Source organism: Notechis scutatus, chromosome 1, assembly GCF_049901735.1.
Source record: "Notechis scutatus isolate UNSWTSFEM ecotype Mainland chromosome 1, rNotScu1.2, whole genome shotgun sequence".
Taxonomy (NCBI): Eukaryota; Metazoa; Chordata; class Lepidosauria; order Squamata; family Elapidae; genus Notechis; species Notechis scutatus.
In genome coordinates this window covers 180,137,302-180,165,159 of record NC_142009.1, presented here as the reverse complement: position 1 = coordinate 180,165,159, position 27,858 = coordinate 180,137,302, and the positions used below count along the sequence as shown (strand labels likewise).

At 36.5% G+C, this 27,858-nt stretch overlaps 1 protein-coding gene across 1 annotated transcript; it reads left to right on the top strand.

The window, feature by feature from the left end:
- Window positions 1-4,115: 4,115 nt before the first annotated feature.
- Window positions 4,116-19,780, top strand: SLC40A1 (solute carrier family 40 member 1). Its single transcript, XM_026668016.2, has 8 exons — window positions 4,116-4,558; window positions 5,746-5,813; window positions 9,936-10,095; window positions 11,346-11,461; window positions 12,467-12,593; window positions 15,097-15,342; window positions 15,817-16,467; window positions 17,194-19,780. Exons 1-8 carry the CDS (start codon window positions 4,513-4,515, stop codon window positions 17,511-17,513), a joined length of 1,734 nt encoding a protein of 577 aa, XP_026523801.1. The 5' UTR covers window positions 4,116-4,512; the 3' UTR covers window positions 17,514-19,780.
- Window positions 19,781-27,858: the final 8,078 nt, after the last annotated feature.

Genomic DNA, 27,858 nt, shown 5'->3' with positions numbered 1-27,858 from the left:
ACTGCTTGCAGAAAATGGTTGCTCTAGCAGCATCTGCCTCGCTCACACATGCACAAGCACACTACCTCTAACATGGCCATGAGAAGGACTTAAGAAACTTTTGCTTTAGTTTCTTGTGTTATCTGAATTCAGTAAACAGTTGAATATTGGTTCCTCCTCCACCACCCCTTATGAAATCCACTCTTCCTAATTGTTATACCTGAGCGTTGCCATGATACTGCACATTATTTTTTTCAGAATCAGAAATATTCATATTCTGTATTCAATACACTTCCTAAAAAAGGGTCATCTGTTATATGTCTGCTTTTAAGCAATTGCTGGTTGGGGTGAATCAGATTGAGATGAATACAACGCACTCGCTTGGACCTCTCCTGGCTGATACTCAGATTATTAATATCATTTTAAAAGCAGTTCTAGAACTGTATGAGGTATTATGTGTTGAATGAAATGGATTCTAATCTGCCTTTCTTTTGATTTGTATTTTCGGGTAAAGGTCTTTGGCTCATAATCTTTTTAAACTTCAGTATCAAGAGAAATTATTTGGTGCATATTGTTTCTATTTTTCAATAATATTGGTGTATTCAACATTTTCTCCACTGAGTCTTGCGTTAGTGGGTTCACAGAAACTTTTTTTTGCATGTCCAATCTCAACAATTTGATTTAAAAATTATCAAGATACTATATAGAATCTCAAAAAACTCTCAAAATAATCTGTTCTGGGTTTTAAAATATCCTCACAAGGAAATGTACTAGAAATGAACTATGGCACATCATTCCTGTTCTGACACTTAATTTATATCTTGGTATGGGCTGAATTGTCTGGAGTTGGACTGAAATGCCATCCATAAGTTCACCTACAAGAGTAAATATGTACAGACCCCTCACATCCTGGACATACATTGTTTCAACTTCTACCTTCAAAATGTCGCTTATAGGGCACTGCACACCAGAACAACTAGACACAAGGACAGTTTTTTCCTGAATGCCATCACTCTGCTTAACAACTACTTCCCACAACAGTGCCAAGCTATTTACTAACACTGTATTACTATTAGTCTTCTCATCCTTCCTAGTACCTATCTCTTCCTGCTTATGACTATAACCATGTTGCTTGTATCTTTACAATTTACAATTTATATTGTTTTGTTTCCTAATATGATTTAATTGCTTATTAGTAACCTATGACTATCACTAAGTGTTGTATCTTTTGGTCCTTGATGTATTTTATTTTTTCTTTATGTACACTGAGAGCATATGCACCAAAGACAAATTCCTTGTGTGTCCAATCACACTTGGCCAATAAAGAATTCTATTCTATTCTATTCTATTCTATTCTATTCTATTCTATTCTATTCTATTCTATTCTATTCTATTCTATTCTTACTTGGCCAATAAAGAATTCCATTCTATTCTAAACGTAATTCTAAGAATATTTCATTTCTTGAATTATTTTTCTCTCTCTCTTTTCCTCTTTTGTTTCTCCATTCCACATTTGTATTAATTCTCTATTATGCCCCTTAAGGCTATCCCTGAAAAACAGGAAATGCTTCATTTTGCTATTCCGATCTTCAGAAGGAAGCAGGACCTTTTCTGTAGCAGCTTCCTTATTATGGAGCTTTCTCCCCAATGATTAGGTTGGCCTCCTCTTTTCATCCTATAAATGGCTGGGAAGGCATCGCTGTTCATTTGATCTTTAATAGTATACTTACTTTTGTACTGTATCAGTATGCCACACATTCCCAAAGGCTCTGTAATAGTTAATTGCACTTTATGACTTGATTATTAGGCCATAATTTTAGTGTGCAAAAACATTTGTTAACTGTATGTACATATGTATTATTTATATTGTTCTTCATGTGACCATTGTCCAGAATGTCTACTGTACAATAGAGTAATGCATAAAGATTCCAATAAATAGCATTCTTGCAAGATGACTTCCAAGTGGCTCTTTTCCATTTAACTGCAAGTTGCATCCAAAGGCAATAAGAAAACAGAAGATATAGTTGATATGTACTGTCTTCCTGTGTTTGCTTCCATTAGAAAAGGAATGAGGTGTATTACACAGAAAATAAACTCTCACAAATGTGTACTATTTGGAACTCAACTCCATTTGAGAGGCTATATATTTTGACCAAAAATGAAATGGACTAGCAGTGCTTAACATCTTTTACAAAGAAGAAAATCTCTCCTGGAAACCTTCTGAAAAGTTATTAATGTTTCCCAATGAACAAATGCCACTTTGCATGTTTTGATCCATATTCTAGGATGAGTGTTAAAAACATTATGTATATTAACTAAACATCTGGCACAAATTAAGCCCCTTAAGTACATCATTTTCCCTTTTAATTTGTCAATATTTTGAAGAAAAAATCCCTCGAAGTGTCTTTTATCCCCAGTTGCCTCATGAGACCAAAGGACCATTGAACTACATAGAAATATAACACATAGAAATATAATAAGGTTCCATTTTAAGGTTCCTCCCTTCCTATTCATTTATAATCAGTCCTTCCACGGAAATGTCTCAGACTAACATTTCGGTGAGAAAAGGCTTGTATTGTCCATTTTGCCAAAAGCTCCCAATTAATTCTGAAGGCAGTCAACAATTGTAAAACAAGCAAAATTATCATTGCAAAATATAGAAACAAGTAAACAAGCAAATTACAAGAAAATAATTGAAAAGGAAAACTCTGTTTAAAAGGAACCACTGTTTTTTGATAATTAGTATAATAAAAGAATCTATCAACCTGCCAAATAGAAAAAAAGAAAGATACATCTGCTTGGGGGTTTTATATTCATATTTTTCTTTTCAAATGTACAATTGTGTGTGTTTCTTTACACATATTAGTCAAAAAATGATATCTTATTGTTATTCCCAATTGATCTGCATTTTATTGAATTTGACATTATTACCTATAAATAAGCCCTACAGCAATTTTTTATAGTGTTTCTCCATGTATAAAAATAAATGCTTTTTCAGGGGTATGCTCCCATTTTCGAGGATTCCAGCATTGGAGACTTAGATGGGGTGGGGGAGCTGAAAAGGGTATGGTTTAAATGTGTAAGTTTTCCCTTCCTAGTGTAAGTTAAAAATCTCAATTGTCAAATAAGGTTTTGCATAGAAGGGAAAAAAGGTCAATTATTTTTACTAAAATTTCTCTACTTAACAGTGGAAGGGGGGAGGTATTTTTATTTCTTATGCCAAATGCCTTCTTGGTCCTCAATTAAGAAGCCAACCAGAGAAATATTCACCTGGAAAAGCTGAAAGGTAAATGCCCAGAATGGAGATAAAGTCGAAGGAAACTTCGAGTAGCCCAGATAAACAATAGCAGCCAAATGAGAGAACAGCAGAAAAGACGCAGCTTTTTAATAAAAGGTCAGCGGCCTAACATATTTGCACCGAAAAAACAAATGTCACTGTTGTTTGTTTTAATTGGGTTTTATTCATTTATAAAATATACATGTACCATGACTGGGTTCTTACTAAAAAGACCTCCAATGGCTTATAAGAATAAAGTTTCGACATACACAAAATCCCCATTCACCAAACCAAAAGCGAAATCAAACCAGCGCTAAATAAAAAACGACGTAGGTAAAAATCCCCATTGAAGTAAAAATGTATACACTTTATTTTTATTTATTTTAAAAAAGGGGGGGGGGCATGTACAACGTAACAAAATATCTTCGGATCGCTACGATCACCCCCACCCCGTAGAGTTTTGTTTCCAGCAGAATCGCCGGTTTTGACTGTTTTAATCGCTTTCGGGAGGAAAGCAGAGGCTGCCCAAAGAGGACGCCCTGCATTTTGTTTCAGGGTGTTGTGTTGTTTCGGTGCAAATAGAGTTCTCTGGGGTGGAGATTCCGGTCAGCCTTCCCAGAAGTATAAAAGGCCCCCCTCTTGTCAGTCGCAGACTCCCCAAAGGGCGCGCGAACCCCAACTTCTCCTCCTCCTCCTCCTCCCCGAGGTCGCAGCCCGAGCAAGAACCGCAGACGGAGGGACCGACGGGCGGAGATATGCAGATCAGCTGGGCGCTGATAGGTGATTCCCGAGCTTTCCTCCTCTTTGACTCGGCCCCTCGCGGCAACGTTTTATAAACAGGCGGCTCTCCCCGCAAGGCACAACAGAGTCAAGTGGGCAGCTTTGGCTCGGAGCGGAGAGGCGGCGGCGGCCAGAGTCTGACGAGGGCGGTGGGCTCTTTGCTGGGCCCCTTTTTCTCTCGGGGCCGTTCTTGGCCTCTGCCTGGGCATAAGGCCATTCCTTTCCAACTTCAGCTACAGTGATAGCTAAGTTTGGAAAGACCAAACCGAGGAAAGCCGCTGCGTCCTCCTGCAGCCCTTTGTAGCCCCCCACCCCACTCCGAATCGCCCCGTGTTTCTGCTTTCTGTATCTCGCTCTCTCATCTACTTCCACCTCTCTCTCTTTCTGTTGGTTCTGCGCCTGAAAGGGCTTGACAGCCTCCGCAACTGAGCAAAACAAAAAACAAAAAAAAAGAGGAGAGGTGACCCCGGATTGCCATGGCTCGGTCTGCAGCAGAACAGGAAAACAGCCGAGGCTGTTGCGGTGAGTGCGGGGCGTGTGTGGGATGATGGGGTTGAGCCGTTTAAGGGAACGGCAACAGTGGGAAAGCCGTGGAGGTTGCGCGCGTTTTGTGCTGGAAGGGTTAAACGCGTGTGGACCAAGTGGACGCGACGCGCAGGGAAGGGCGCTTTTCCCGGGGCGCGAGTGGGGCTAAGTGGGTGGAAGGATGGGCACGCGCCCAGCCTGCAAAAGAAAGGCACTGGGGAAGCACAATTCGAGCACCAAGTGGACTGTCGGGAAGAGAAGAGGGCTTTTCCTGTTGTGCGACTCCAACAATTCGGGATTCTGAGGGAACCCCGCTTCTTTTAGAAACAGGGTTTAAATAATACTGGGCCCCTGGAACGGGGAGGTTAATTTGCTATCGGAATCCTTTTTGCTCTCGTTATAAAAGGGGATGCTTCAGAGTGGACTATTCAATAAGCCATGACATTCGTGTCCAGAATTACATCTGTGAGATTAATGTTGTCCTGCACATAGAAAATGATCGGTATGTGTTATCTATACATACACAAAGCTGTCCCAAGGACATAAAAACAATTGTATAAACTCAATTTTTGGTCAGAAAATAGCCCATTTGGGGAGGGTAACCAAAGGAAAAATGGCCCAAATCATACAACCTGCAGATAGCCCAATATATATAGTGAGAGAGAGAACTGCAGGTAGATTGTATGATTTGGGCCATTTTTCCTCTGGTTACCATCCCCAAATGGGATATTTCATGCCAAAAAAGTGAGTTTATACAGTTGCTTTTATGTCCTTGGGACAATTTTCTACATTAAAATGTGGATAGGTGACCCAGTTATCCTTTCTATATTTGATTGGAGAGTGGTCCTTCCAAGTGTATGTACAACACCTATAAATGACATTTGTGATGAAGGATATATGGACATGAAATGGAGATGATCAGGGACCCCATAGTATATTAACTAGCAAAAGGTATTATAAGGCACTTAATAAACTTACTATTAAAGTATGGCAAGTATTTCTTGAAATATATTAATGAGTAACTGTTAAGCTACCTCGGTAGTAGAAGTAAAATAAACATCCATCAGATTCAAATTAATTCTTTAAAAGAAGATTCTGAACAATGATGATAATAACAAACATTTGCAGTCAATAATTTACCACCAATCTGTATTCATTATAGTTATTTGTTCTTTCCATCCTAGAATCCTGTATTAACTATTTGACATCTGCAAAAGTCCTCCTGTACTTTGGACATGCCCTGTCCACTTGGGTAAGTGAAATAAAACTACAGGAATTTGAGGTTAATTCATATGTATTATAATTACTTGGTTACATTATATTTATATTATTTAGCAAAAATACATCTGCTAAATTATGCTCTGGGATAAATTGTGAAATCACTCCTTTGGGATGCCACAGTCGGTAATATTACAATTAGGACTAGATTTTGGACTTTCTAATTCATGGATAATACCCATGATTTGCTGATTTTAAAGAATCTCATATAGTTGTTGAATGGTAGGTCCAGATGCAGCCATACTTAAGGGTAGATCTTTTGAAATTGGACCTTGATAATTATGAATTTGTTCCCTTGGTTTCAATATATCTACTTAAAAGGTCACTGGCTGGTCTCAACTTACTGAAGACAAAGTAAAATGAACTTTGCATCTGATTTGAGGCACTTTTATTCTGTTTGACAGGTATCCATTTTTCAAGCAATACTGGCAGCTAATGGATTTATCTCTCTTTTAGTAACTTTTGATATTTTGATATGCAAGGTTCAAATAGAAACTACTTGTAGAAATTAATTGTTCAAGAACTTGGATTTGCATCACAATTTTGAGGAAGCAGAACTTTTTTAAAAAGCAGATAGAGTACGTTGCATTTCTGAGCAACAGTTTAAAACAATAGTTGGTAATTTTTATGTTAGCTACTGATTTTTTAGAGTTATGTTGATTGTTATGAATTGTGACCTATTAATAAACATTAAAACTTATAATCTTCAGAATTTTAGAAGAGTGTTTGTTCTACGGTAGATTGAAATATTTATTGCATCTTTTCCTGCATTGTTCTATATTTGAATAAACAGTTGTTTATTTTTTCACTGTAGTAGTAAGAGTTCACATGAAAAATATCTGATTGGCAACAATGTTGGACAAGAAAAAAAATATTTACTCAATCTACTTTTATCCTGCTTTTTCTACTTAAAGATACTCAAGTAAATTAGAAACAACATTCAAAATACATTCTATAATTAAATTATGGTTAAAAGTATGTATGAGAGAGAGATAGAAATAGTATTAGGTTGATGTACCTGACACCTACATTTTGATTTAAATCTGGCTTGGTTGTAAAGTGACTAACTATTGTAAGAACTTAATATAAAAGCATAGTATATACTCTACTATGACTGTTCAGCTCCCTGTCATGAATAGTAGCTCTTAATTTAAGATCATGGCCATCTTCATTAAAATGTCCAAGAGATGTCTATCATTTTATCATCATAAAAATGTGTTTGATATGATAATCAGTTTTCCATATTAAAATTAACAATAACTATAACAATAGCATGTTGATTGTCTCTTGATTTAATGAATTATATGACTAGTACAATGATCCAATAAGGAATTAAGCATTATTTATTTCCTTGGCTTGCCTTTGGGAATTTAGAATTATAATTTTAAATGACTATGTAGTTTGCATGATGCCAGAATATATTTATAAAAATTTCTGTGTAATTGCTTACACTCATTTATGATAATATTGTCTGCCTAAGTCATTTTTTCTTTAAGTAGAAAGCAAATATGATAATATTCTCTGGCCATTTTTTCTTTCTTAAATAGAAGGAAACAGGCAAATAAATACTTTGGTAAAATAGCTATCCCTTTATAACCAGTAGTAAAATTAAGAAGTTTTGAAATACTGCAACTTCAGTAAATATCAATATTGCTGATTTAGCTATTAACTTATTTATTAATTAGGAAGTAAGAAACTCTTGCTAGAACTTCAAAAATAGCATGCTTACATCTTGAGTTAAAAACTGGCTTCAACTTCAAGGCAATGTCAACAGTAATTACATTTTCAGAGCTCAATGAATCTGCTTCCTTATTAGACCAGTGGTAACTTCATTAAATTGTGGTCAGTTCATACCTTATGCAAAAGCAAACCCAGAAGGGATGAGTACATTCCAAAGAGTTGATATTAACCATGATTTCTTAACAAACTTACCCCATCAACCTATATACAATATTTTTATATTTGCAGTGTAAACTGAAATACCTGTAGGATTGCACATAAAATAGATTGGGCCAATTTCATATACTTTATAACACTTGGGTGGATTCCCAATGAGGCATTTATAGTGCAAACACATCTTGCCTTATTCTCAGAAGTTTATGAGAGGCCAAGTGAAGAGTATTTCTAACCTTGTGTTTCCTCAATGCTAGTTTTTCTCTTCCTGTTTAAAAAAAATCTGTTTAAAAAATGAAATAGTCGCACAAATACTTTGGATTAATAATGCCCAGAATTCATTGTCATTTCTTTGTTTTATGATTACTTGCATTCAGGCATTTCAATATGAGCAACTTTGGTATCATTAGTTACTGGATTTTCTGGTCACTAAAAAAAAGAAGACAAATATGTGCAAAGCATGGAGATATACATGCACACATATGGACAGGCTGTATAAAATATGAACATTGCAAAATAAATGGCCATTAGAGATATCAGTTGACCAGTCTTGTTTGGCCATTGCCAGTTCATTCAGTGATTTTACTAGGTAGTGAGTTAATGGGAGTCAGAATCAATAATTCCTGTATGTTTCATGGATAGAACAATGGAATGCTAATTGACTGTAGCAGAGCTAATTATTATTTAGGACTTGTAAGAAAACACAAACACAAAATTGACAGAACAACTGACACCGCCCCAAGTTGTTCTGTGGGTGAGATGGTCAATCTTAAAGTTCAAGAAATAAATAAATAAACATTCTTGCCAGCCTAGACATTACGAGATGGTGTATTTTATCAGTGAGGGGGGATACAGGTCTGAAGAGAGTCTTTTCCAGGATTTTGAGTTCCAGGTATTTTGAGATTCACAATTTCCAGTGGACATGCAATCCAATGATATTATTGTTACAGTTGTAGGTTTGGTTGATGGTTATTTGTTGTTTGTTTTCAGTGCAGAGAAAGTTTACAATACAGTAAATATAAAAACAGTAAATATAAATAACAAAAATTGTCAGATGTAAGTAGATTGTGAAAAAATTAATTGAAAACAAGGTGTTCCCTAGCAAAGTACCACTACTAAAAAGCATACCTCCAGCCCCCACCCCCTCCATTCAATTTGTATGTATAGCACTGATAATACTAGCAATGGCTTCCCCCTGTAGATGCTGATATTAATTAGTGATTTAGATATATATATACATATGTACGGCAAGATAAAAAAATCTAACATTATATAAATAAAAGTATAAATCTTTAGATTGCAATATAATCCCACCCCCTATATTATAGTGGCAGAATAGGCAGAATATTTTATGAAGTCTTCTCTTTTTGGTTCCTATTTATAATTAAATACTGGTCATCTGAGTCAGCTTCACATGGCCTGCCAACATCCACAGTCAAGCAGGAAATCAAGGCTAGATTCTAGAATTCACTAACCATGCTCCTCCTTCAGTTTTACTTCAGGTCATTTGTGCTTTTCAAGTGGCCAAGGAGTGAATACCTCATGAGAAGATATTTGCTTTTGTCCTTCACCTCTTCTTCTAGATCTTGAAAAAAAAAAAGGGTCATGGTGACGTCATCAAGAAAGGGAGTCCAGCAAGAATCTCTTATGCAAGCATACCTCTTAGCCCTTCAATGTGACATATTGTTGTAGTACCTAGTTTATGTACATCCTGAGTTGCTGTATGTCTCATATGTATAATAGACTTCTCAGAACTTGGGAAAGAGAATGGTAGTTTCTAAAATACTACAAAGAATAGAACACCTGGACATTCCACCTGTATCAGTGAATTAAACAGCAACTTCCTTACCGCTTCAGGGAGCAGCCTGCTAAAGGGATCAAAGAATCCCCATCAAAAATAATAACTATTAATAAGTGGGGTGCTAAGGTCCATGTATCCTGTTCTCAAGATTCTGTAACCTATCCCTTTTTCCCTTTTAATAAATCTAATTACTAAGACCGTTTGAGATCTTAGTTGGATAAGAGTGGCTGCTAGAGACCTGAAAATGTAATATATACGTATTTAGGTGGTATAGCAGTATGTTTTGCTATTTTATTGATGTTTATTTTGAATGTTGTGTATCACCTTGCAATTGCCCACGTTTTCTGATTATTTACAGATTTAAAAAGTGATGAATAATTAAATGTATTATATTCATTCTAGGGAGATCGTATGTGGCATTTTGCAGTGTCTGTCTTCCTGGTTGAATTGTATGGAAACAGCTTGCTCCTAACTGCTGTTTATGGATTGGTTGTAGCAGGATCAGTTCTTCTTCTGGGTGCCATTATTGGAGACTGGGTAGACAAGAATTCAAGGCTCAAAGGTTAGTAGTGGCACACTTAACGTTTGAAGAATACAGTATTTGCATATAATAAGGGAAATCTAAATAACAAAAAAGCATGGAATTTTCTGAAATAATTGTGTCAGTGACAAGCTTTTAATTACATCATGCCTAATTTAAAGTGTGCCCAATTGGCTAGTTGCACCCAATTAAGCTTGAAAAACTATACCAGACTTATTGACCATCCTAAAATAGAATGCTCAGCTGCATAGTCCAAGACTTCCATAAGGTTTCAAAGATAGTTGATTTTGGAAGGCTCTGAAAAGTCTACAGAAAAGCCATTTACATGGAAGATCACATGAAAGCCATAGGCTAGACCAGGGGTGTCCAACCTTGGCTGAGGAATTCTGGGAGTTGAAGTCCACAAGTCTTAAAGTTGCCAAGGTTGGACACCCCTGGGCTAGACTGATAGATTAATTAAACAACAACAAAAGATGATAAACCATTTTTTGTACTGCTGCCAAGAAAAATTAATGGTCATCTTCATCAAGCACCAGATATCAAGCTTGATTTAAAAGAGATTTTTTTCTCTAATGCAAAATTACAGGTTTATATCCCAACTTCAAAAAAATAACCACTAGTTCTATCAACATTGATGTAAAGGATTGCACAGTAAGTGTCTCATTCAGAATGGCTATGCAAATAACAAATGGGCTGCCCAGTCATATCTGTGTTTACTTATTCTTTAAGAATTACAGGCTTCACTGGGACTTACCTCATAATGAGGCATGACTCTGTAGGATCTGCAACTACTTTAGAATAGTAATTTGAACTGTTTATTAAAAATGCACAGCTTCTGTAATTACATTATGTACTCTTCAGAATTAATATGTTTTAAGTTATTAATACCACTTAAATCTTGTCTTACTTGACTAAATACTTCACAAATAATTATCTAGTTTAAGCAAAGCTAATTTTGAATAATTAATGCCCATTAGGTGTAAATAACAACTACTCAAGCTGGGTGTTTCCTCCTTGGTAGTAGTGTTAGCAATTTGAAAATGATGCTTTCACACCAGGAAGTGACTGTCCGTTGTCTAGTGCTGTTTAAGCACTAATGCAAAGATGAATGTCTCACTCTCTTTTACTTGTTAAGTCCATTTGTAGGGCTTTGGCCTAAAAGTGTTGCCTTGAAAACAGGTGTAAACGTCTTGATGTATTAATAGACTGAAATATTTCCTATTTTAAATATTGACATTGTGCCCCCTTTCCCATTCTTTTTTCCTAAACAGTAGCCCAGACGTCCTTAATTGTGCAGAATGCATCGGTCATTTTGTGTGGCATCCTTCTGATGATCGTCTTCCTGTTTAAAACACAGCTTTTAAATTTGTATCAAGGATGGCTTCTTGTAAGTGCACAGAAGTAAAAACATTTATAAGGGCATACAGAGTACTTTTTTATTAGCTGTTCTCTGAAAAATATATTCATGTTTTGCAGTCAGCTTCAAGCTTTAAGTAGATGTCATGGTTGTCCCAAAGGGGCTTTTTCAAGAAGCAACTGGACTTTCTGTTTTTTCTTTGAAGATATTTCGCTTCTCATCCAGAACTGAAGAAGCTTCTTGGATGAGAAGTGAAATGTCTTCAAAGAAAAACCAGAAGGTCCAGTTGCCCCTTGAAAAGGCAACTTTGGGGCAAGCTTTAGGTTGGTTTTTAATCAGCTTTAAGCTTTACTGTGTGTTAATTGTTAACGCTTATATAGTCAACTCCATTTACACCACTAAAGCCAGATCAGTTTGCCTTCACAATTTAATGTTAATACAACGGGAGTACCAATAGCAAAGAACTACTGATTGCAAATGTAGATGTACTGATTCTTAAAAATAGTGAGAGATCAGAACTTCAAAAAATTAAGACAGCTACAATGTTTTATATTATGGTATCTAGTGGTCATTTTTGCAGCTAGCCTGGTATCCTTAAGCAGAGAAATTATATCAAGCTATGCTATGGCTTATTGTAACTGTTGTTTGTTGACTAAGCCACATTGGCTCATTTTACATATTACACTAAGCTATATACCATGGTTTATAAATCACAGTTAGCTGTACCTGCAAAATATATTTGCTAGATTCACTATAGAATAATTACAATCTGGTTGAATCCAGAGAATTGCCCATGAAAAGAAGGAGCAGGTTTTGGATTTCCTGTCTTCCTTTTCCCAGCCAGCCCCCAGAAAGCTTCACAGATCCTATCTTATAATTACAGGATGATAGGAATAGAAAGCATGTGGCCAAATATCTTGTGATGTAAAATTCATGCAAAATGCAGCAGTTCAGGGGGGGGAGCTGATTTAATGAGTGAGAGGGAGGCCTGTACTTTCTTACCTTTTCCATAACAAGTTGTTTCTATTTCCTCAGACCTTATGCTATATTCTAGTCATCTCAATAGCAAACATTGCAAATTTGGCCAGTACAGCCACAGCAATCACCATACAGAGAGACTGGGTTGTCGTTGTTGCTGGTGACAATAGAAGCAAATTAGCAGGTAAGGTATATTTGTTTACCTTATTTTATTCTGTGTGACTGGCTTAAAAGAACAATTGAATTCCACACATTTTGCCAGATTGCAACAAGAGAACATAACTTTAGATTTCTTTTCCAATTTATTTATTTTTTTGGATAAAGCAACAGATCAGAGAATTATATAATTTGTATGAACAAGTAGTCATAGTTTCATCAAGATTTAGCAGACAAATTGTAATATTCCTTAAAATACTACTTTATCACTTTTTTTGCAAAACATTGTTTCCATTGTTTATTAGTCAACCAATTTATATAGATACCTACTCAACATGCAATTCAGGATGGCATACACAGCTAAAAACAGCAAACCATCATCATCATCATCCAAAGAATAAAATATAAATTGCATTGTGCCAGTCACAGCTCCAACAATTCAAAATAATCAAGATAGCCTCACAATCTCTCCTTACTTTGTGTCCGGTGGAGAAACCCAATCACCAGAGCCTTTCAGAAGTGGGGCAGACTTGAGGCCATAGGGATTTTGGAAGGAATGCTGTTCCATGGGGCAGGCATAGGGACAAAAAGGCACATCTGGTCGCACCAGATGACCATGCTTACGTGACGGAACTTGGAGCATACCAACTCAGTCAGCTGACATCAGACAGGCAGAGGTATTTGGAGGCAGGCAATTCTGCAAATAACTAGGCCCATCCTACTTCTATCAAATAAGATACGTTCTTTCCACTTCTGTGAAAAGAAGGGTAGTAGCCTGTGGTGCAAACTGATAACAGCAGCCTTAAGTTCTACTCCTAAGCATTCTGAGTTGTGGTAACTGAATAAGGAGCGAAATAGAAATAATATGCTTCAAACTGCACAGATTTTTATATTTGAAACTAAAAGACCAAATGACCCTCAGATATATAATGATTTGCAACTAATTGTTATATAGCATGATGCCAAATTCTTTGTGCTCTACATTTTTATTTGATTGCAAAAATCATTCATAAGAATATATTTATTTATGTCCACATGTGGTATCCAGCTATTCCATTTTTAAAAAATGGAACAATGCAAATATGGACATGCACAGGGAGACTAAATGATTAAAAGGGTATGGGATGAGAAGGGAACAGACAATTAAAATTGTGTCCTGTTTTGTATTTAAAACTAAGTTGCATGTTTCATAGAGTCCTACAATATTTGCTGCAGGAAGGTACCATTTTACATCATAGGTAGTGAAATGTTGCGTGCTATTAAAAAATATTTCCAATTTACATACATAAACAGGAATGGTTAGAATGGAAGTAACCAGTAAACTACTGAGACTAGAGGAAATTGTGCTTTTTTTCTTCTACAGTAGTCTGGTTTTTTTCTATTTGTGGTCATCCCAAAATATTGAATAATGGGAATGTTGAATGATGGATAAAAGGATATGCTTTTTATGCAATACTAGTTAAATGCTAGAATTTGATGAAACACAAGGCGATAATAATATATAAAAGATTAATTATCTGGTTCAGGTTTAGTGTAAGTAAGAAGACTTCAAGATAGGCATAATATCTTTGCATCCAGTGATACTTGTTTAGAATAAACGTTACTCTTCTGTGAATGAATGCACACAATTGCTTTTTTATATATGATACTTATTTAACACATTTTATATAGCTCTCTAGGAAGGTATAGAATAGAACAGAATAGAATAGAATTCTTTATTGGCCAACTGTGATTGTCTTGGTGCATATGCTCTCAGTGTACATAAAAGGAAAGATATAGTTTGCTTTTTTTATAAAGTTTATATTTTATAAAGTTTATGAAAATATAAATATTGTGTTCATACTAAGCCAAATATGTATGCAACCAGGTTTAAAAAGTTTAGGTAAGTGTACAATTAGACAAAAACACAGGGAAGAATCAAAATAATAAATGCTAGGATTTAAGAAAAGATTAAAATTATAAGACAAAGCCTAAAAAATAGTATTCTTTTTTCTTCAGTAATTGTTTTATTGCAGTAGAACATGTGCATAATACATTATGAAATACATATATTAGCTGGACATAGTGGTATAAGCTAGAAGTTGTTCATACATAATAGCTCAGATAATTTGAAACTTTAAAGATAAGAAGAAAAAAGTTTATTTCAGTGTTAAATATAACTTCTAAAATGTTGATAAATATAAGATCGTTTAAGTTGTACAGCTAAAAATGAGTGTAGCATTGATAAACAATTCCAAAATAAATGCTAGTATAATATATAAAAAGTTTCTGTCTTAATGCTAAATACTCAGATCTCTATTGTATTATTGTTGAGATGATTTATAAATGTTAACAAAGCTAAAAAACAGAATAAAAAGAAAAAGAAGGTGCTTGGCAAAGTAAGCAGTTCTTCAGACAGCCTCATAAAAACCACCATGACTCAGCAGCCAAAAAGTAACTTCTGAGACTGCCTTTCATCATGTAGGTGTGGCACAGAAAAGAGAGTTATTTTTGTGACATTGTCAAGTACTAACTTTTGCATTGGTTTATAGATATGAATGCTACCATACGAAGGATTGATCAGCTGACCAACATCTTGGCTCCTATGGCCGTGGGACAAATAATGACCTTTGGATCACCAGTGATAGGGTGTGGGTTCATTTCTGGCTGGAACTTGATCTCCATGTGTATAGAATACACACTGCTCTTCAAAGTGTACAAGAAGACGCCTGCTTTGGCTCACAAGTCTGGTTCAAAGGGTGAAGAGTCAGAACTGAAGCAGCTCAATATACAGAAAGGTAACAGGATTGCAGAAGTTATCTTTAATCAAACAACGAGAGCATACTCTTCTGCATACTTCCTTGTCGTTTTAAGTTCAACGGAGTTCTGTTTCCGTATAATTCTTTATATAGTACAGTTTTAAAAATCCATGCCAAGATTTGGAAAAACCAGTCAGGCATTGGCACTCCCGCTGCTCAAACGCTTAACACTAAGGGTTCATTTGACATACCCAAAGTCAGAAGAGCAGAAATAAGGAAAGAGAAACATTTGGTGCTTTCCCACATTCTTCTTCTTCTCTAATGGAGTGGGGAAAGGGAGGAATTTTTCCTGCTATGCAGTGGGAACCAGTTTTTACCTGTCAGTCAATTGTTTACAACCTGTTCTGACTGAGGACAGAGCTCTAAAGTTCCTTGCTAACAGCATGTCTGTTGTTAATGGTGCAAATCTGTTTGCTTGAATGGACAATCCTTACCTGCTCTTTCTGTCTGCAGATGGTGAATCGAAGAGTACCGAAGGAGTCCAGTTAATTCTCAAGAAAGAGACTGCTGTTTTTGAGCCTGAACAGCAAAATACTAGCTGTCTTTCTCGCATGGCCGAGCCCTTCAGTACATTCCGTGACGGATGGGTTTCCTACTATAACCAGTCAGTGTTCCTTGCAGGTCTGGCCTTGGCATTCCTTTACATGACAGTCCTTGGCTTTGACTGTATCACTACTGGCTATGCATACACTCAGGGATTGAGTGGCTCCACTTTAAGCTTATTAATGGGGGCCTCTGCCTTAACTGGAATCCTGGGAACAGTAGCCTTCACTTGGCTACGTAACAAATGTGGGTTAATCCGCACAGGCATCATTTCTGGAATAGCCCAGCTGTCTTCTCTTGTTTTGTGCGTGATCTCAGTGTTCACACCAGGAAGTCCTTTGGATCTCACTGTTTCCCCATTCGCTGACATCAGTGCTAGGTTGTTTGAAAGCAGTCCGTTAGCCACCGTGGCGCCTGATGGTGGTTTCCTTGAAATGGCTGTTACCACTGAAATGCCTGCTTTGGTCAATGCAACATCATCTGATCCAGGATTAGCTCCCAGCCCAGAGTCTCTCATCTCGGTTAGCCTTTTGTTCGCAGGAGTCATTGTAGCAAGAGTTGGTACGTACATTCATGTATAAAATATTCATGGTACTTCGTGGAATACAGATCTATACTTCTGTAGTAGTCGTGGAACCTTTCATAAATCACATATTAAGTCTAGATTTTCAAGATGGTCTCCAGATATAGTTGGATTACAATTTATGATGTATTGGATTACAACTTCTAGAATGTCTAGGCAGCTGAGGATTCCAAGACTTGCTTCCCTCCCATCCCCACTACAATTAAATAAAGGTTTATTGATAAAAAAAGCTTTTAACACCATGTTTCTCTGCATAGCCATTCAGAAGCAAGTCTGGCCACATATAGTGGAAAAAATTAAGCATGGGAACGTATCCTAAATTGTCTCATTCTCATAAACAAATCCAAGATAAGTAAAATGGACTAATAATTATAAATCCCAGTGGTGCTGCAGAATTAGCACCATAATAGTTGCTAGGTTTATACAAGTGTAGCCTGCATTACAGAAAGAAGAACACCGGAAGTGGTTGTCTTATTTCCATATCCGAAATGTTTTCCATCATAATTGTTCTGACTGGAAGACCGGAGCAAAATGTTTCCATTGTATATATTTGCAAAATGGGGTGACAAGGCTTTTAATTGAAAAAAACATAGGATTTGTTTCAGGTATAGAGATCTGTGCTTTTTTAACAAGTGTTCTTCTGTGTCTCCTGCCCTGCTTCAGCTAGAATTAAATTTCTTTTTCCTTTTGTTTGCTTTGTATAGGCCTTTGGTCTTTTGACCTGACAGTCACACAATTGATCCAGGAAAATGTGATAGAGTCCGAAAGAGGTGTCATAAATGGTGTCCAAAACTCCATGAATTACCTTCTGGATCTGCTGCATTTCATCATGGTTATTTTGGCTCCTAACCCTGAAGCTTTTGGACTGCTAGTAATCATTTCCGTTTCCTTCGTTGCAATGGGTCATATCATGTACTTCCGTTTTGCCCATAAAAGCTTGGGGAGGAATGTCATTCTTTGCTGTACCCCTGAGCTAAAGTCAGTTGCCAATGAGCCTCCAAATTCTGATGAATCCAATGCATAGAGGATTTTGCCTCCTCCAGATGTATTTTTTCCAGTCCATGTTGACTGACATGCTTTATTATGGGTCAGAAGCAGTTGGCACCTTCTAAAATGGTATTCCTTTCCAGCACCCCTGCCTTGTTTTCCTTTGCCTTTGGGCAGGTAACCAAGTATGGATTTTTACCAGGTGCAAGAGATACATTTATTTATTTAAGCGGATATCTTCTCAAGAGTTAATGTTTAATTTTTTTTTAAAGGCAGTTGACTAGAAGGACATAATTTTGATTCTTTTCAAATACACAATTACTATTGGTTGGAGTGGGGTGGAGATTAATAAATTAAACAGATTATGCTCTTATATGTAATATGATTAGTGGGTGTTATTGCTTCATACAGCATATAGATGTGCAGTTTTTTTTTCTTTTTTAAAGAAATACTAGATGGGAGGAAAACTATATAAATCAATGACAGCAAAGTTTAGGGTTAGGGTTCTCGAATGTGCCTTTAAACAAACAAACTAGACCTTTTCTGTGAAGTTACTTCTAGTTCAGTTTTGGAGAAACATCTGGGTTACTTTAGTATATTATCTGAGTAAGAAATAATGTAAAATAGTATAGAATATGTATGTAGCACTTCATAGGAGGCAAGATTAACCTAGCATAGACCAAAGCTATTTATATAATACAGTATAGCATTATAAAACATAAGGGGGAAGTATTTTTGGTTTTATAAATTTTCAATAACATGCTTACTAAGCCTTGGTTTCATAGTATTAAAGGCCAAATATATGAAGTGAGAGAACTAGGTTGTGTGTATGTGCGTTAATGGGAGAGTGTAAGAGAAAAGAAAGATACAATCTCTTTTTTAAAAAATCATTTAAATTATTTAAAACACCTAAGCTGCAAATTGCAACCATTTATTTTATAATAGTCCCCTTAATATCTAGAAGAAATCAAGAATATGCCACCAGCAACTTCTTTATATAAAGCCCATTTTAAATGACTACAAATTGACAAAAAAGTCATTTGTTTCCTAGATGAACAATCTGAGACCTTATGTATGAATGTTGTGTGCATGCCTATCTTACGTATGTCAGTAATTTGGAGAAACAAGCCATGTAACTTGTGAACACATGATTAATAGTTTAATCATGTTTAAAGTAAAAGCATGTCCCTCATCACAGATCTATATTTGCAAAAGCAACTTTCATCCAAAAGGAAGTATAGCAGTATTTGTATTTGTACTATCAAACAGCTTCTGGGCAGCACCGATATTGACAATTCCAAATGTATGCTGGAGCAAGATTTTGGTGACGACTGGAAGTGGTGCATACCAGTGGTGGTATGCTACCGGTTCGGCCTGGTTGTGCCGAGCCGGTAGCGGCGATGAGCAGCGGAGACCAAATCTGTTCTCTCCACCACTCTGCTGTTGGGCGCACCCACCTGCCCGGGCTCCCATACTCACCTTTATCTTCTGTTTGTGAAGTGCACCTGCTTTGCGTGGCACAGAAGAGTGCCACACGGCAGCTGCTGAAGCGATCGGGAGAGTGCAGGCTTGAAGGAGGTGAGTCAAAACGCCTCTGTGCCTGCGCAAAGTGCGTATTTGGTGCACGCATGCACACAAAATGTGAGCATGCCTGCAAAACACGCCCACCAAGCCACGCCCACTGAACCAGTAGTAAGAGTTTTTGAATCCCATCGCTGGTGCATACCTTCTGTTCAGTGGCAGGATTGGTGTGGTTCTACTGTGCTAATCAGCCAGCATGGTTTGCACTTAGAAGAAAGGTCAGCGTGCAGGGTCCTGCTTCACTTTACACTGGTGAATTAGGGTACATCTGTATAGTTTTAAATGTTTTACAGAGCTGATAACCCTTGTGCACTTTTTTTTTTTTAACTTTTATACCCTCGCTTACTAAAAAAAAAAAAAATCTTTTTTAAATAAGTTGCAATTGGTTTGGGATGTGTGTATATATGTGTGTGTGTGTTTTTAAAAAACTTGTTAAGGTAAATGCAAACATTGATAATCAGTAGTGACCGACAATGCCATCTATGTATGAATTGCTTTTGGAGACATTTTATGGTATGCAGAAATGAGCACAATGCTTTTTACAGTAAGTTTCATGCACTTTTGTGGAAATTGCAGTAACAATGCTACAAGCACTTTGCTTTAAAATAGAGTTGAATCCTCTTACTCTACTTCTGGAGTTTTTCTAAATGTAATTTTCAACTTCTGTTTGTTAAATATTTGTAAAATATTTGTATGCATAAATATAAACTATTTTTCACATTTTTTGCCTTTTCTTCATTTGGGTAATATGTTTTGCACACAATACAATCCCATATCTGAAATTAAGTGGCAATTCACAAAACCTGTGTTTAGAATTTTCTCTAGAACTCTGAAACTGAAACTGAATTTTATACACAAATAAAATGGAGATATTGCTTCCAGCATAATGAATTGTACATCTCAGATTGATCTGAGAGAATTATAGTAGCAGTTTAAAAGCAAAACAAACAAAAACCCCATTTAATGAATGTTATCATTTTTGCATATATTTAATATAGTGTCAACTCAATACTGTTTTCAATGCCATAACAAATTATGTTTAGTCCATTTTTAAACTTCCTGGATAAATTACTCAAGAGCATAAACTTTCTTCATAGTAGCTCCATCAATGAATTAAAGCATACTTGGATTTGACATTGAATGGCCAATATTTTGTCTTATTAAGAGGGATTGTAATATCTTAGCATTTCTATGATGATGATGAAGAAGAAGATGAGTGGAAAAGAAACATAATCTGAGAACATATGATTTAGGAGACATATCTATTTTTATAGCATGTCTACTAAAATTGGCCAACAAAGTATATTTTAAGGAAAAGAATAAGAAAACAACACTTTTATTTGTAGAATTTATATTCCACCTTTTAATTTTATACTAGTGGTCTCTGACCTCTGAAAATAAAATTTGTCCAGCAGAAGAGACAACATGAGTTTGACTGGCCTTGGCAAGGAAGCAATAATTTGTATTAACACATGATCTTTCTCACTTCTTTTGTAACTTGCAATCAAATGACAATAGTTAGCATCATGATGCCATGATGCTTGGACAACTTTGTCTCTCCCTTCTGCAAAATTGTGTCTGAACATTTGTGAAATTAACATCTCTCAAGAGCTTACCTGAAACACCAAAATCTTGTGTTAGACCTCCTGAATCTTTGATATCAACACCCAAGTTACAAATTGCAGGTTTTCTTACCTGCTTAGGTCATTGTACAAAATTGTGTCATGGGGCCCTGAAAAAATGTTAACTGATTATTAAGCAGATTCAAAGCTCAACATTAGTGTGTGAATGAGGAGGTACAAATGAATGTATTCTGCTTTCCGTTTTAGGTTAAAAAAGTTTTAAATCAAGCTTGACTTCTGACGTGGATACATTTGGCAATTTTTGATTTTCCACTGTCTTCAAGAGAACCAGTGGCAATGAAATGCCTTTTCTAGCTTCATCAGATTAAGAACCTAGGATTTGAAGTCATATTGGGGGGTGGGGTGTTATTGCAGACAATTACCCCATGTATGAGGGTTATGAATATGGGAGAAAGCAAATGCGTTTCTTAATGTATCCTCACCTGTAGAGCTCACATGCCTCTAAAGATACCCAAACAGGGCTTTTAAAAAAGGACTTCTCTTGTGAGTGTGTGAGTAAGAACAAAAAAACGGTGTGTTTACTGAAAGACCACCAAAGGAGGACAAAGTGCACGCTGTACGATAATGCTTATCCGAATATTTCAACCTGTTCTAGCATAAGTCAATATTTCTTTCTAGTTAATGTTTTCTATGCTGAATTTTGTAAGGAGAAAGGTACACATAACAAAGGGCATAGAGGAGTCCACCTCCAAATATCTCTAATGAAGTACATAATCATATCTCAGAGACATGACCTCACTTTTAAATGAGAAGAAGTCAAAGGTCTTAGCTGTAATGACAGTGAAGTCTAGGAAACTTGTGCGGTTCATTTCCTGCTTCACCTCCTAAAATTGAATAGTGTGTGGATCCTACATTTTGGGGTTTTTTTTTGTCAGAATTGATGTTTGCAATGTGGGGCTGAGAAATTTGGACACCTTAGATGTGGTCTTTTATCATCCCGAATCGCTTAACTAGCACATTTTTCAAAGGAAATGAGGATTTAGCTCTAAGATACCAAGAGATACCTACATCAATCCCTAAATAACTAAGCAAATTTAGTTAAACTGATAAGATACAGAAAAAAAATCCACTATGTAATGATAAAACTGGCAATCAGTCTTGATGCATTTATTTATGGATATGTTAAATGGAATTTGTTGCAACACACTTTGACCACATATCTATACAACACAGGTGTCAAACTCACAGCATCACGTTGCCATCACGTGACATTTCATGGCGTTTTTCCCATTCCGGGAGCTAGGGTGGGCATGGCCTACACGTGACACATCCAGCCCATGGGCTACCAGTTTGACACCCCTACTATACAGTATACCACTAGAAATAAGATGCTCTTCTTCTGGCCACTAAACATATTATATTTTATTTTATTAAGGGAGAGAAGATTAAAAAAAAATTCCTTCGAAACCTTCCGTTGCTATGGTTTGAAAAATTATAGCATTCAGCTTTGGAATGAACTACCATCTTAACTTGCTGTTACTAGCAGATTTTGGGGTAGCAAATCTGGAAAGACAAGAAATGAAAAGGGTTTCTTTCCCACCAACTTTTTTCTTTTATGATACAGGCAAAGGTGAGTGGGAATGAACCTCATAGCTTCATTGCAACCCTAGCAGGTCCATACCAAAACAATGGAGTGATTCCTGAGAAACCTACAAGCCTATGGCAAAATGGCTTGGAGGGAAAGTCTTTCCCATGCTCATTGTCCTATATACTCTCCCAGTGATGCTATATAAAGCATACTGGAGACAAATCTTGATCATTTCAGCCATTTTATTATTTTTCTCTTGATTTTGATACCCTGTCTATCAATATTGCTTTTCTCTCCTGCTGCTTTTTGAGTATATTAACGTTTTGCTCACCAAACAAAATTTTAGGTTTATTTTATTTATTTCATTTATTATACCAACTTATATGGCTGCCCAATTCACTCACAGACTTACTCCAGACTTACAAAAATCCACAACATAAAAACTTGTAAAAAACCCACTCCTCTCCCCGTAGCATAGCAACCACTTGATCGGTGCCATTCATAGTCTCCAAGCCCACTGACATTAATGCAGCTTCAAGAAATGTAAAAGAACTGGTTTTGTGCTTAGTGCCATCTTTCTAAGAACATTAGCCATCTGGCATCTCTGCAAAACCATGTTGTTATTTTGAGGTCAAGCAACAGAAACTGGGCTGTGGGCAATGACCCATGCATTCAATGTTTGCTCAGCTGTTGGACTAAAAATGTCAATCGATGTGGGTTTCTAGCACAAAGTGCCCTGCACTCACCTTACCTGAATCAACGCACAAGGCTCAGAGGTAACTATGGGGACACAATTTTGGCAAAAGATACAAACAACAAAAGGAATAACATTTGCATGTCACATGTCTTTCTTTCTTTGATACTTTGACACTGCCATGTTTTCACTTCCCAACCTTTTGAAAAGGAGATTTGAAGCCAACTTACCCTTATCTCAACTGCCACAAGGTCTCAGGACCCTGAGAATAGCCAATAGATATTCCTTTCAGGCACACTGGTCTATAAGGAGAAAACCTTAGAAATGAAAGTAGCTTAATTTTACCAGAATTGGGTCACTAATAAAGGAAAATTAAGTCCTGGCTATTAATTGGATCCAGTATTCAAGATACAGCTTCAAGTCAAAATTGCATCAAAATAATTCAGAATTATGAGGGGGGGTTGCGATTATGCGCCATTCTGCAAAATGTGATATAGCAATGAGAATGGTGCCACGCCAATCATTATAAATTTATCTATTTATTGATACCAATAACATAACTTTCCATTCATTTGTTGGGTTTTCATGTAACATTTTCATGTTTTTTTGCATGAAAAACTGACAAGCCCTAACAGCTAAACTGCAGTTTTTGTCTTTTCTCTTATAAACCGCAATAGGATCATCCCTGAGGAGATTCCAGCAGTAATCGCCAAGCATGGACAGATTCCATTTCCCTTGGTATATTTTCTCCATGCCTGCGATATCCTGGTGGAATGTCTCCCCATGCTCATCACTCACTAAACCACAGTTCAAAGGGGAAATAGTCTAAATGCAAGTGTAAGAAGTGAATTTTCAGTGACATGTTTGCAACCAAGGGCTTTATAGGACCAAAGCAAATTTTCCACATGTTTTTCATAGTTATCCGTCTTGCTGTTCTCAAAGTGAAGATAAGTTTATACACTCCCACGTGGTACCATTTTTATTGTTTTACCCTACTTTGTCGAGAAGTTATGAGGCATCATGATCATTAGACACCTCCCTCCCTTGTAGGCAAATATACTCACCTATGTATAATTCTTTATTGTGAAATATCTTGAAAACTTTAGCCTTTATCACCTATTTTCTAATTCATCTAATCAAAATATGTAAAATTAACTCATTTTATTTTGAATGTTGATAATTTCCCAAATTTGTAGACCAGTGGTACCAGTATTAAGAGAATACAAAACACATGCCTGAATCAGGTCCTCACTCCAGATCCTACCGCCATGTCTTTAGTTTTTATGTTCTGTGCCTTGGTGTGTCATTTCATAAAGGTCTTGCCTTTCCTCTCTCCTCAAGAAAGCAGAACTCTTGAAACAGGCATTATTTCAAAAGGAAACATTTATTGAGGGAAAGTCAGGGGTGGGATTCTACCGGTTCTCACCTATTCGCTAGAACCGGTTGTTAACATTCTAAGCAGTTCGGAGAACCGGTTGTTAGAAGAAATTACTGGCCTAATCCTGTAAGGAAGACAGGAAGGAAACATTCTGGTGTTGCTTACAGAAACTGCCTCTCCGTTAACCCTTATTACATTCTTGGCAGGACTAGACTTCCTGTCTCAGGAACGTCTCTGGAGTTTTTTCCCCCTCCTTTGCTGGTATTTTGCTTGTGTGGAGTGACCATTCAAAGTTACAATGGCACTGAAAAAAGTGACTTCTGACCACTTTTCACACTAATGACTGTTGCAGCATCCTCACAGTCATGAAAGGCCAGACGAAGAGATGCATGCCTCTATGTGAGGGATGTTGAGTTGGCCACACCCAGACAATAACATGACTGCCACGCCATGCCCACCCAATCACATGACCACCAAGCCACGCCCACCACCTAAGCCACACCCACAGAACCAGTTGTTAAAAAATTTGAATCCCACCCCTGGGGAAAGTGATAGCAAGGAAAGCAAGGCAGGATCTGAATTTTCCGCTCTCCTATGTCCAGTCTGAGGTGAGCCAATCCATAAGTGCAAAGTTGTTATGAGAACTCAAGCTGAGAAGGTGATAAGAAGTTGTTCTCAGGCGCTTTGCTAGTTCCTTTGGAGCTGATACAAAACAGATGGCCTCAGACCAATCCCTCCCCCTCACTTTCCCAAGCAGGTACATCAAAGTGACTGGAAGACCAGATACAGGATTAGGAGAAAGATAATTTATATAACTATAAACCAAAAATACCAATAATACATTTAGGGTTAGTGCGCTTGAGATTGTGACTTTATTTTATTTCAAAATGACTGGCTTAGTCCAGTGTAATACTTGTTTTACAGCTGTCTTTCGCAGTACTCTTTTCAAACTTGGATACTGTCCTCTTTGTAAAAAAAATACCAGTCTACACGGACAGATTACCTACCTAGAATCTCTAATCTGTACTCTCCAAGCAGAAATTAGGTGCCCAATCCAGCCATCTATTGAGCTGCCATGCTACCAGCCCCCACTACCACAAAGATCCTACAGGAAAAGGGCATTATGGACAACCATGGGATCTGGAAGGGTGAGAGCTGTGGACCATTGTTCTGCTTATTATGCTCTGGATGGGTATAGCAACTCCACAAAACATCCATACAAAGTCTTTTTATTGGTTCATCAGGCATCCTATCAACTCACATTTATGATGAGGTTCTTCTTAATGTCCAATCCTTTGCATATCTGAATTGTGGTGTAGAAAGATAATGAAGTCTCATCCCCGTGATGATTGAAGCAGCTGCATGGTATGGTGGATTCAGGCAAAAGTGAGGGAGCCTCCTCAAATACAACAAGGGTCAATTTAGTGACCAATCAGGATTACAGATGTGGCCACATGACATGAACTAAATTTCCCAGGATACCTTAACTACATTTACCATGATGCATTCCCTCAAGGGGACAGCTCTCAAATCCTAAGTAACTATCCCAAATTCCATTAACTCTAAACTGTCTGGACAGCACAACCATAAACATAAAACTTTTGCTGTGTCCCAGCATAACAGATACAGTGCCCTTGCTGACCTTAATAGGGACACTAAAGTGACAGGTCAAGGTAGTTGTGATAATGATAACTCAAATAAGCTGGAGATCATGGTCCAAGAAGAAGAACTTACTTTGGAAAGGAGAAAGTGTGAATCAGGTATTACACACCAGTCACACAAGAAGAGCAAGGCATCCAAAGAGAGAAACCACCTTCTGGTTGGGGACTCAATTGTAAGGGATGTAAATTTAGGAAAGGATATGGAGGTTTTGAAAGAGGTCAGGTGTCTGCCAGATGCTACTGCCAGCAGAGACAAGAGGGGTATTCTTAAGATAGTCAAGAATGCCAGTAAGGACTGTGATGTTGATGCTATTATACATCTTGATACAAATGATCTGTCCCAGAAGGATGTACTTTCTGTTCAGAAAGACTTCCAGAGCTTGGGATATGAACTTAGTAATACGGGCTGTAGGCTTATCTTTTCAGAGGTTCTACCAGTATACAAGGAACAAAAAGGTTTAATGTGTGGCTAAAAAAATGGTGTCAAAGGGAAGGCTTTGGTTTTATCAGTCATGATGTCTGCAGCTGGTCCAATGAAAAACTGTACAAAAGAGGACTTCCAGTTTGGGTTTCTTCAGCGACAGACCGAAATCCGCAATTGTGTGCCGTTTCAATCTGTGCTCGCCGCTGGAGCGCCCCGAAACATACTAAGATTAAAGGTATTTGCTCAGATAGAAAACACAGAGACAATGGCTAAATTAAGTTAAAAGTGAGGATTCTGCAAAGGTACAAAAGATAGTGTTGTGACAGTAGAATACTGTAATGAGTTAGAAATGAAATAAGTAAATAATCTATGAGATAAAACTGAATTGTTATGTAATGGTATGTTTATTTATAATTAATGCAATAATAAAGAAGGGAGGAAAACATTGTAATTGTTTCTAAAGATTGATAAAATATTGAAAAGAAATGTGAAAGATTTATAAGGAAATCTATACCAGTCACTAGAATGAATTTGAATAATTATTTTGCTTATTAATAGTAAATAATTTATAAGATAAAACTGTATGACTATCCAATGGTATGCTTATTAACAATTAATGTAATAATGAAGAAGGGAGGGAAACATTTCAATTATTCTTAAAGATTGATAAATATTAAAAAAAAACGTAAAAGATTTACAAGGCTCATACCAGTACTAGAATGAATTTGAATAACTACTAATGTTTTATATATATATATATATATATATATATATATATATATATATATATATATATATATATATATATATATCCTTCACTTTGTTCGGTATTTTCCCAGTCATAGTAGTGGTGCTTTTAAAGTTGTAGCAACGTTTCAGCAGAATCTCATCTGCCATCATCAGGCTTTTGTATTGTGTTCGTCTGTAGTTAGACTTTTACAGTAAAGCTGAAGGATATATAATATATATATAGAGCCTGATGATGGCAGATGAGATTCTGCTGAACTCTCAACAAGAACTACAATGAGGAAAATACTCAACCAACAACCCATACATGAATACCGAAACTTAAGAAATATATATATATATATATATATATATATATATATATATATATATATATATATTGTTTTTGCTATGTTTTTAGGATTTTTCTTATTACATTTTCAAGGGGAGGTCTGAATGATGAGATTTATATGATATAAAATAGATATTAGAAATTTGAATGTTATAATTTTAGAATACACAAATTTAATGTTTAATGAGATTTCATATGATAATAACAATAAGACTTAAAGGTGTTGCACTCTGATTGGCAATCATAGGGGGAATTTTGCTTTTTAAGAATGTTGGAAAAGAACATATGAAATTGTAAACAAGACAGACGAAATTATAATGAATAAAAAGATACAGAAATTTAGGAAAAAGAAATACAATTGAATAAGAAGAAAATGAGATAACCATAAAAGAAAA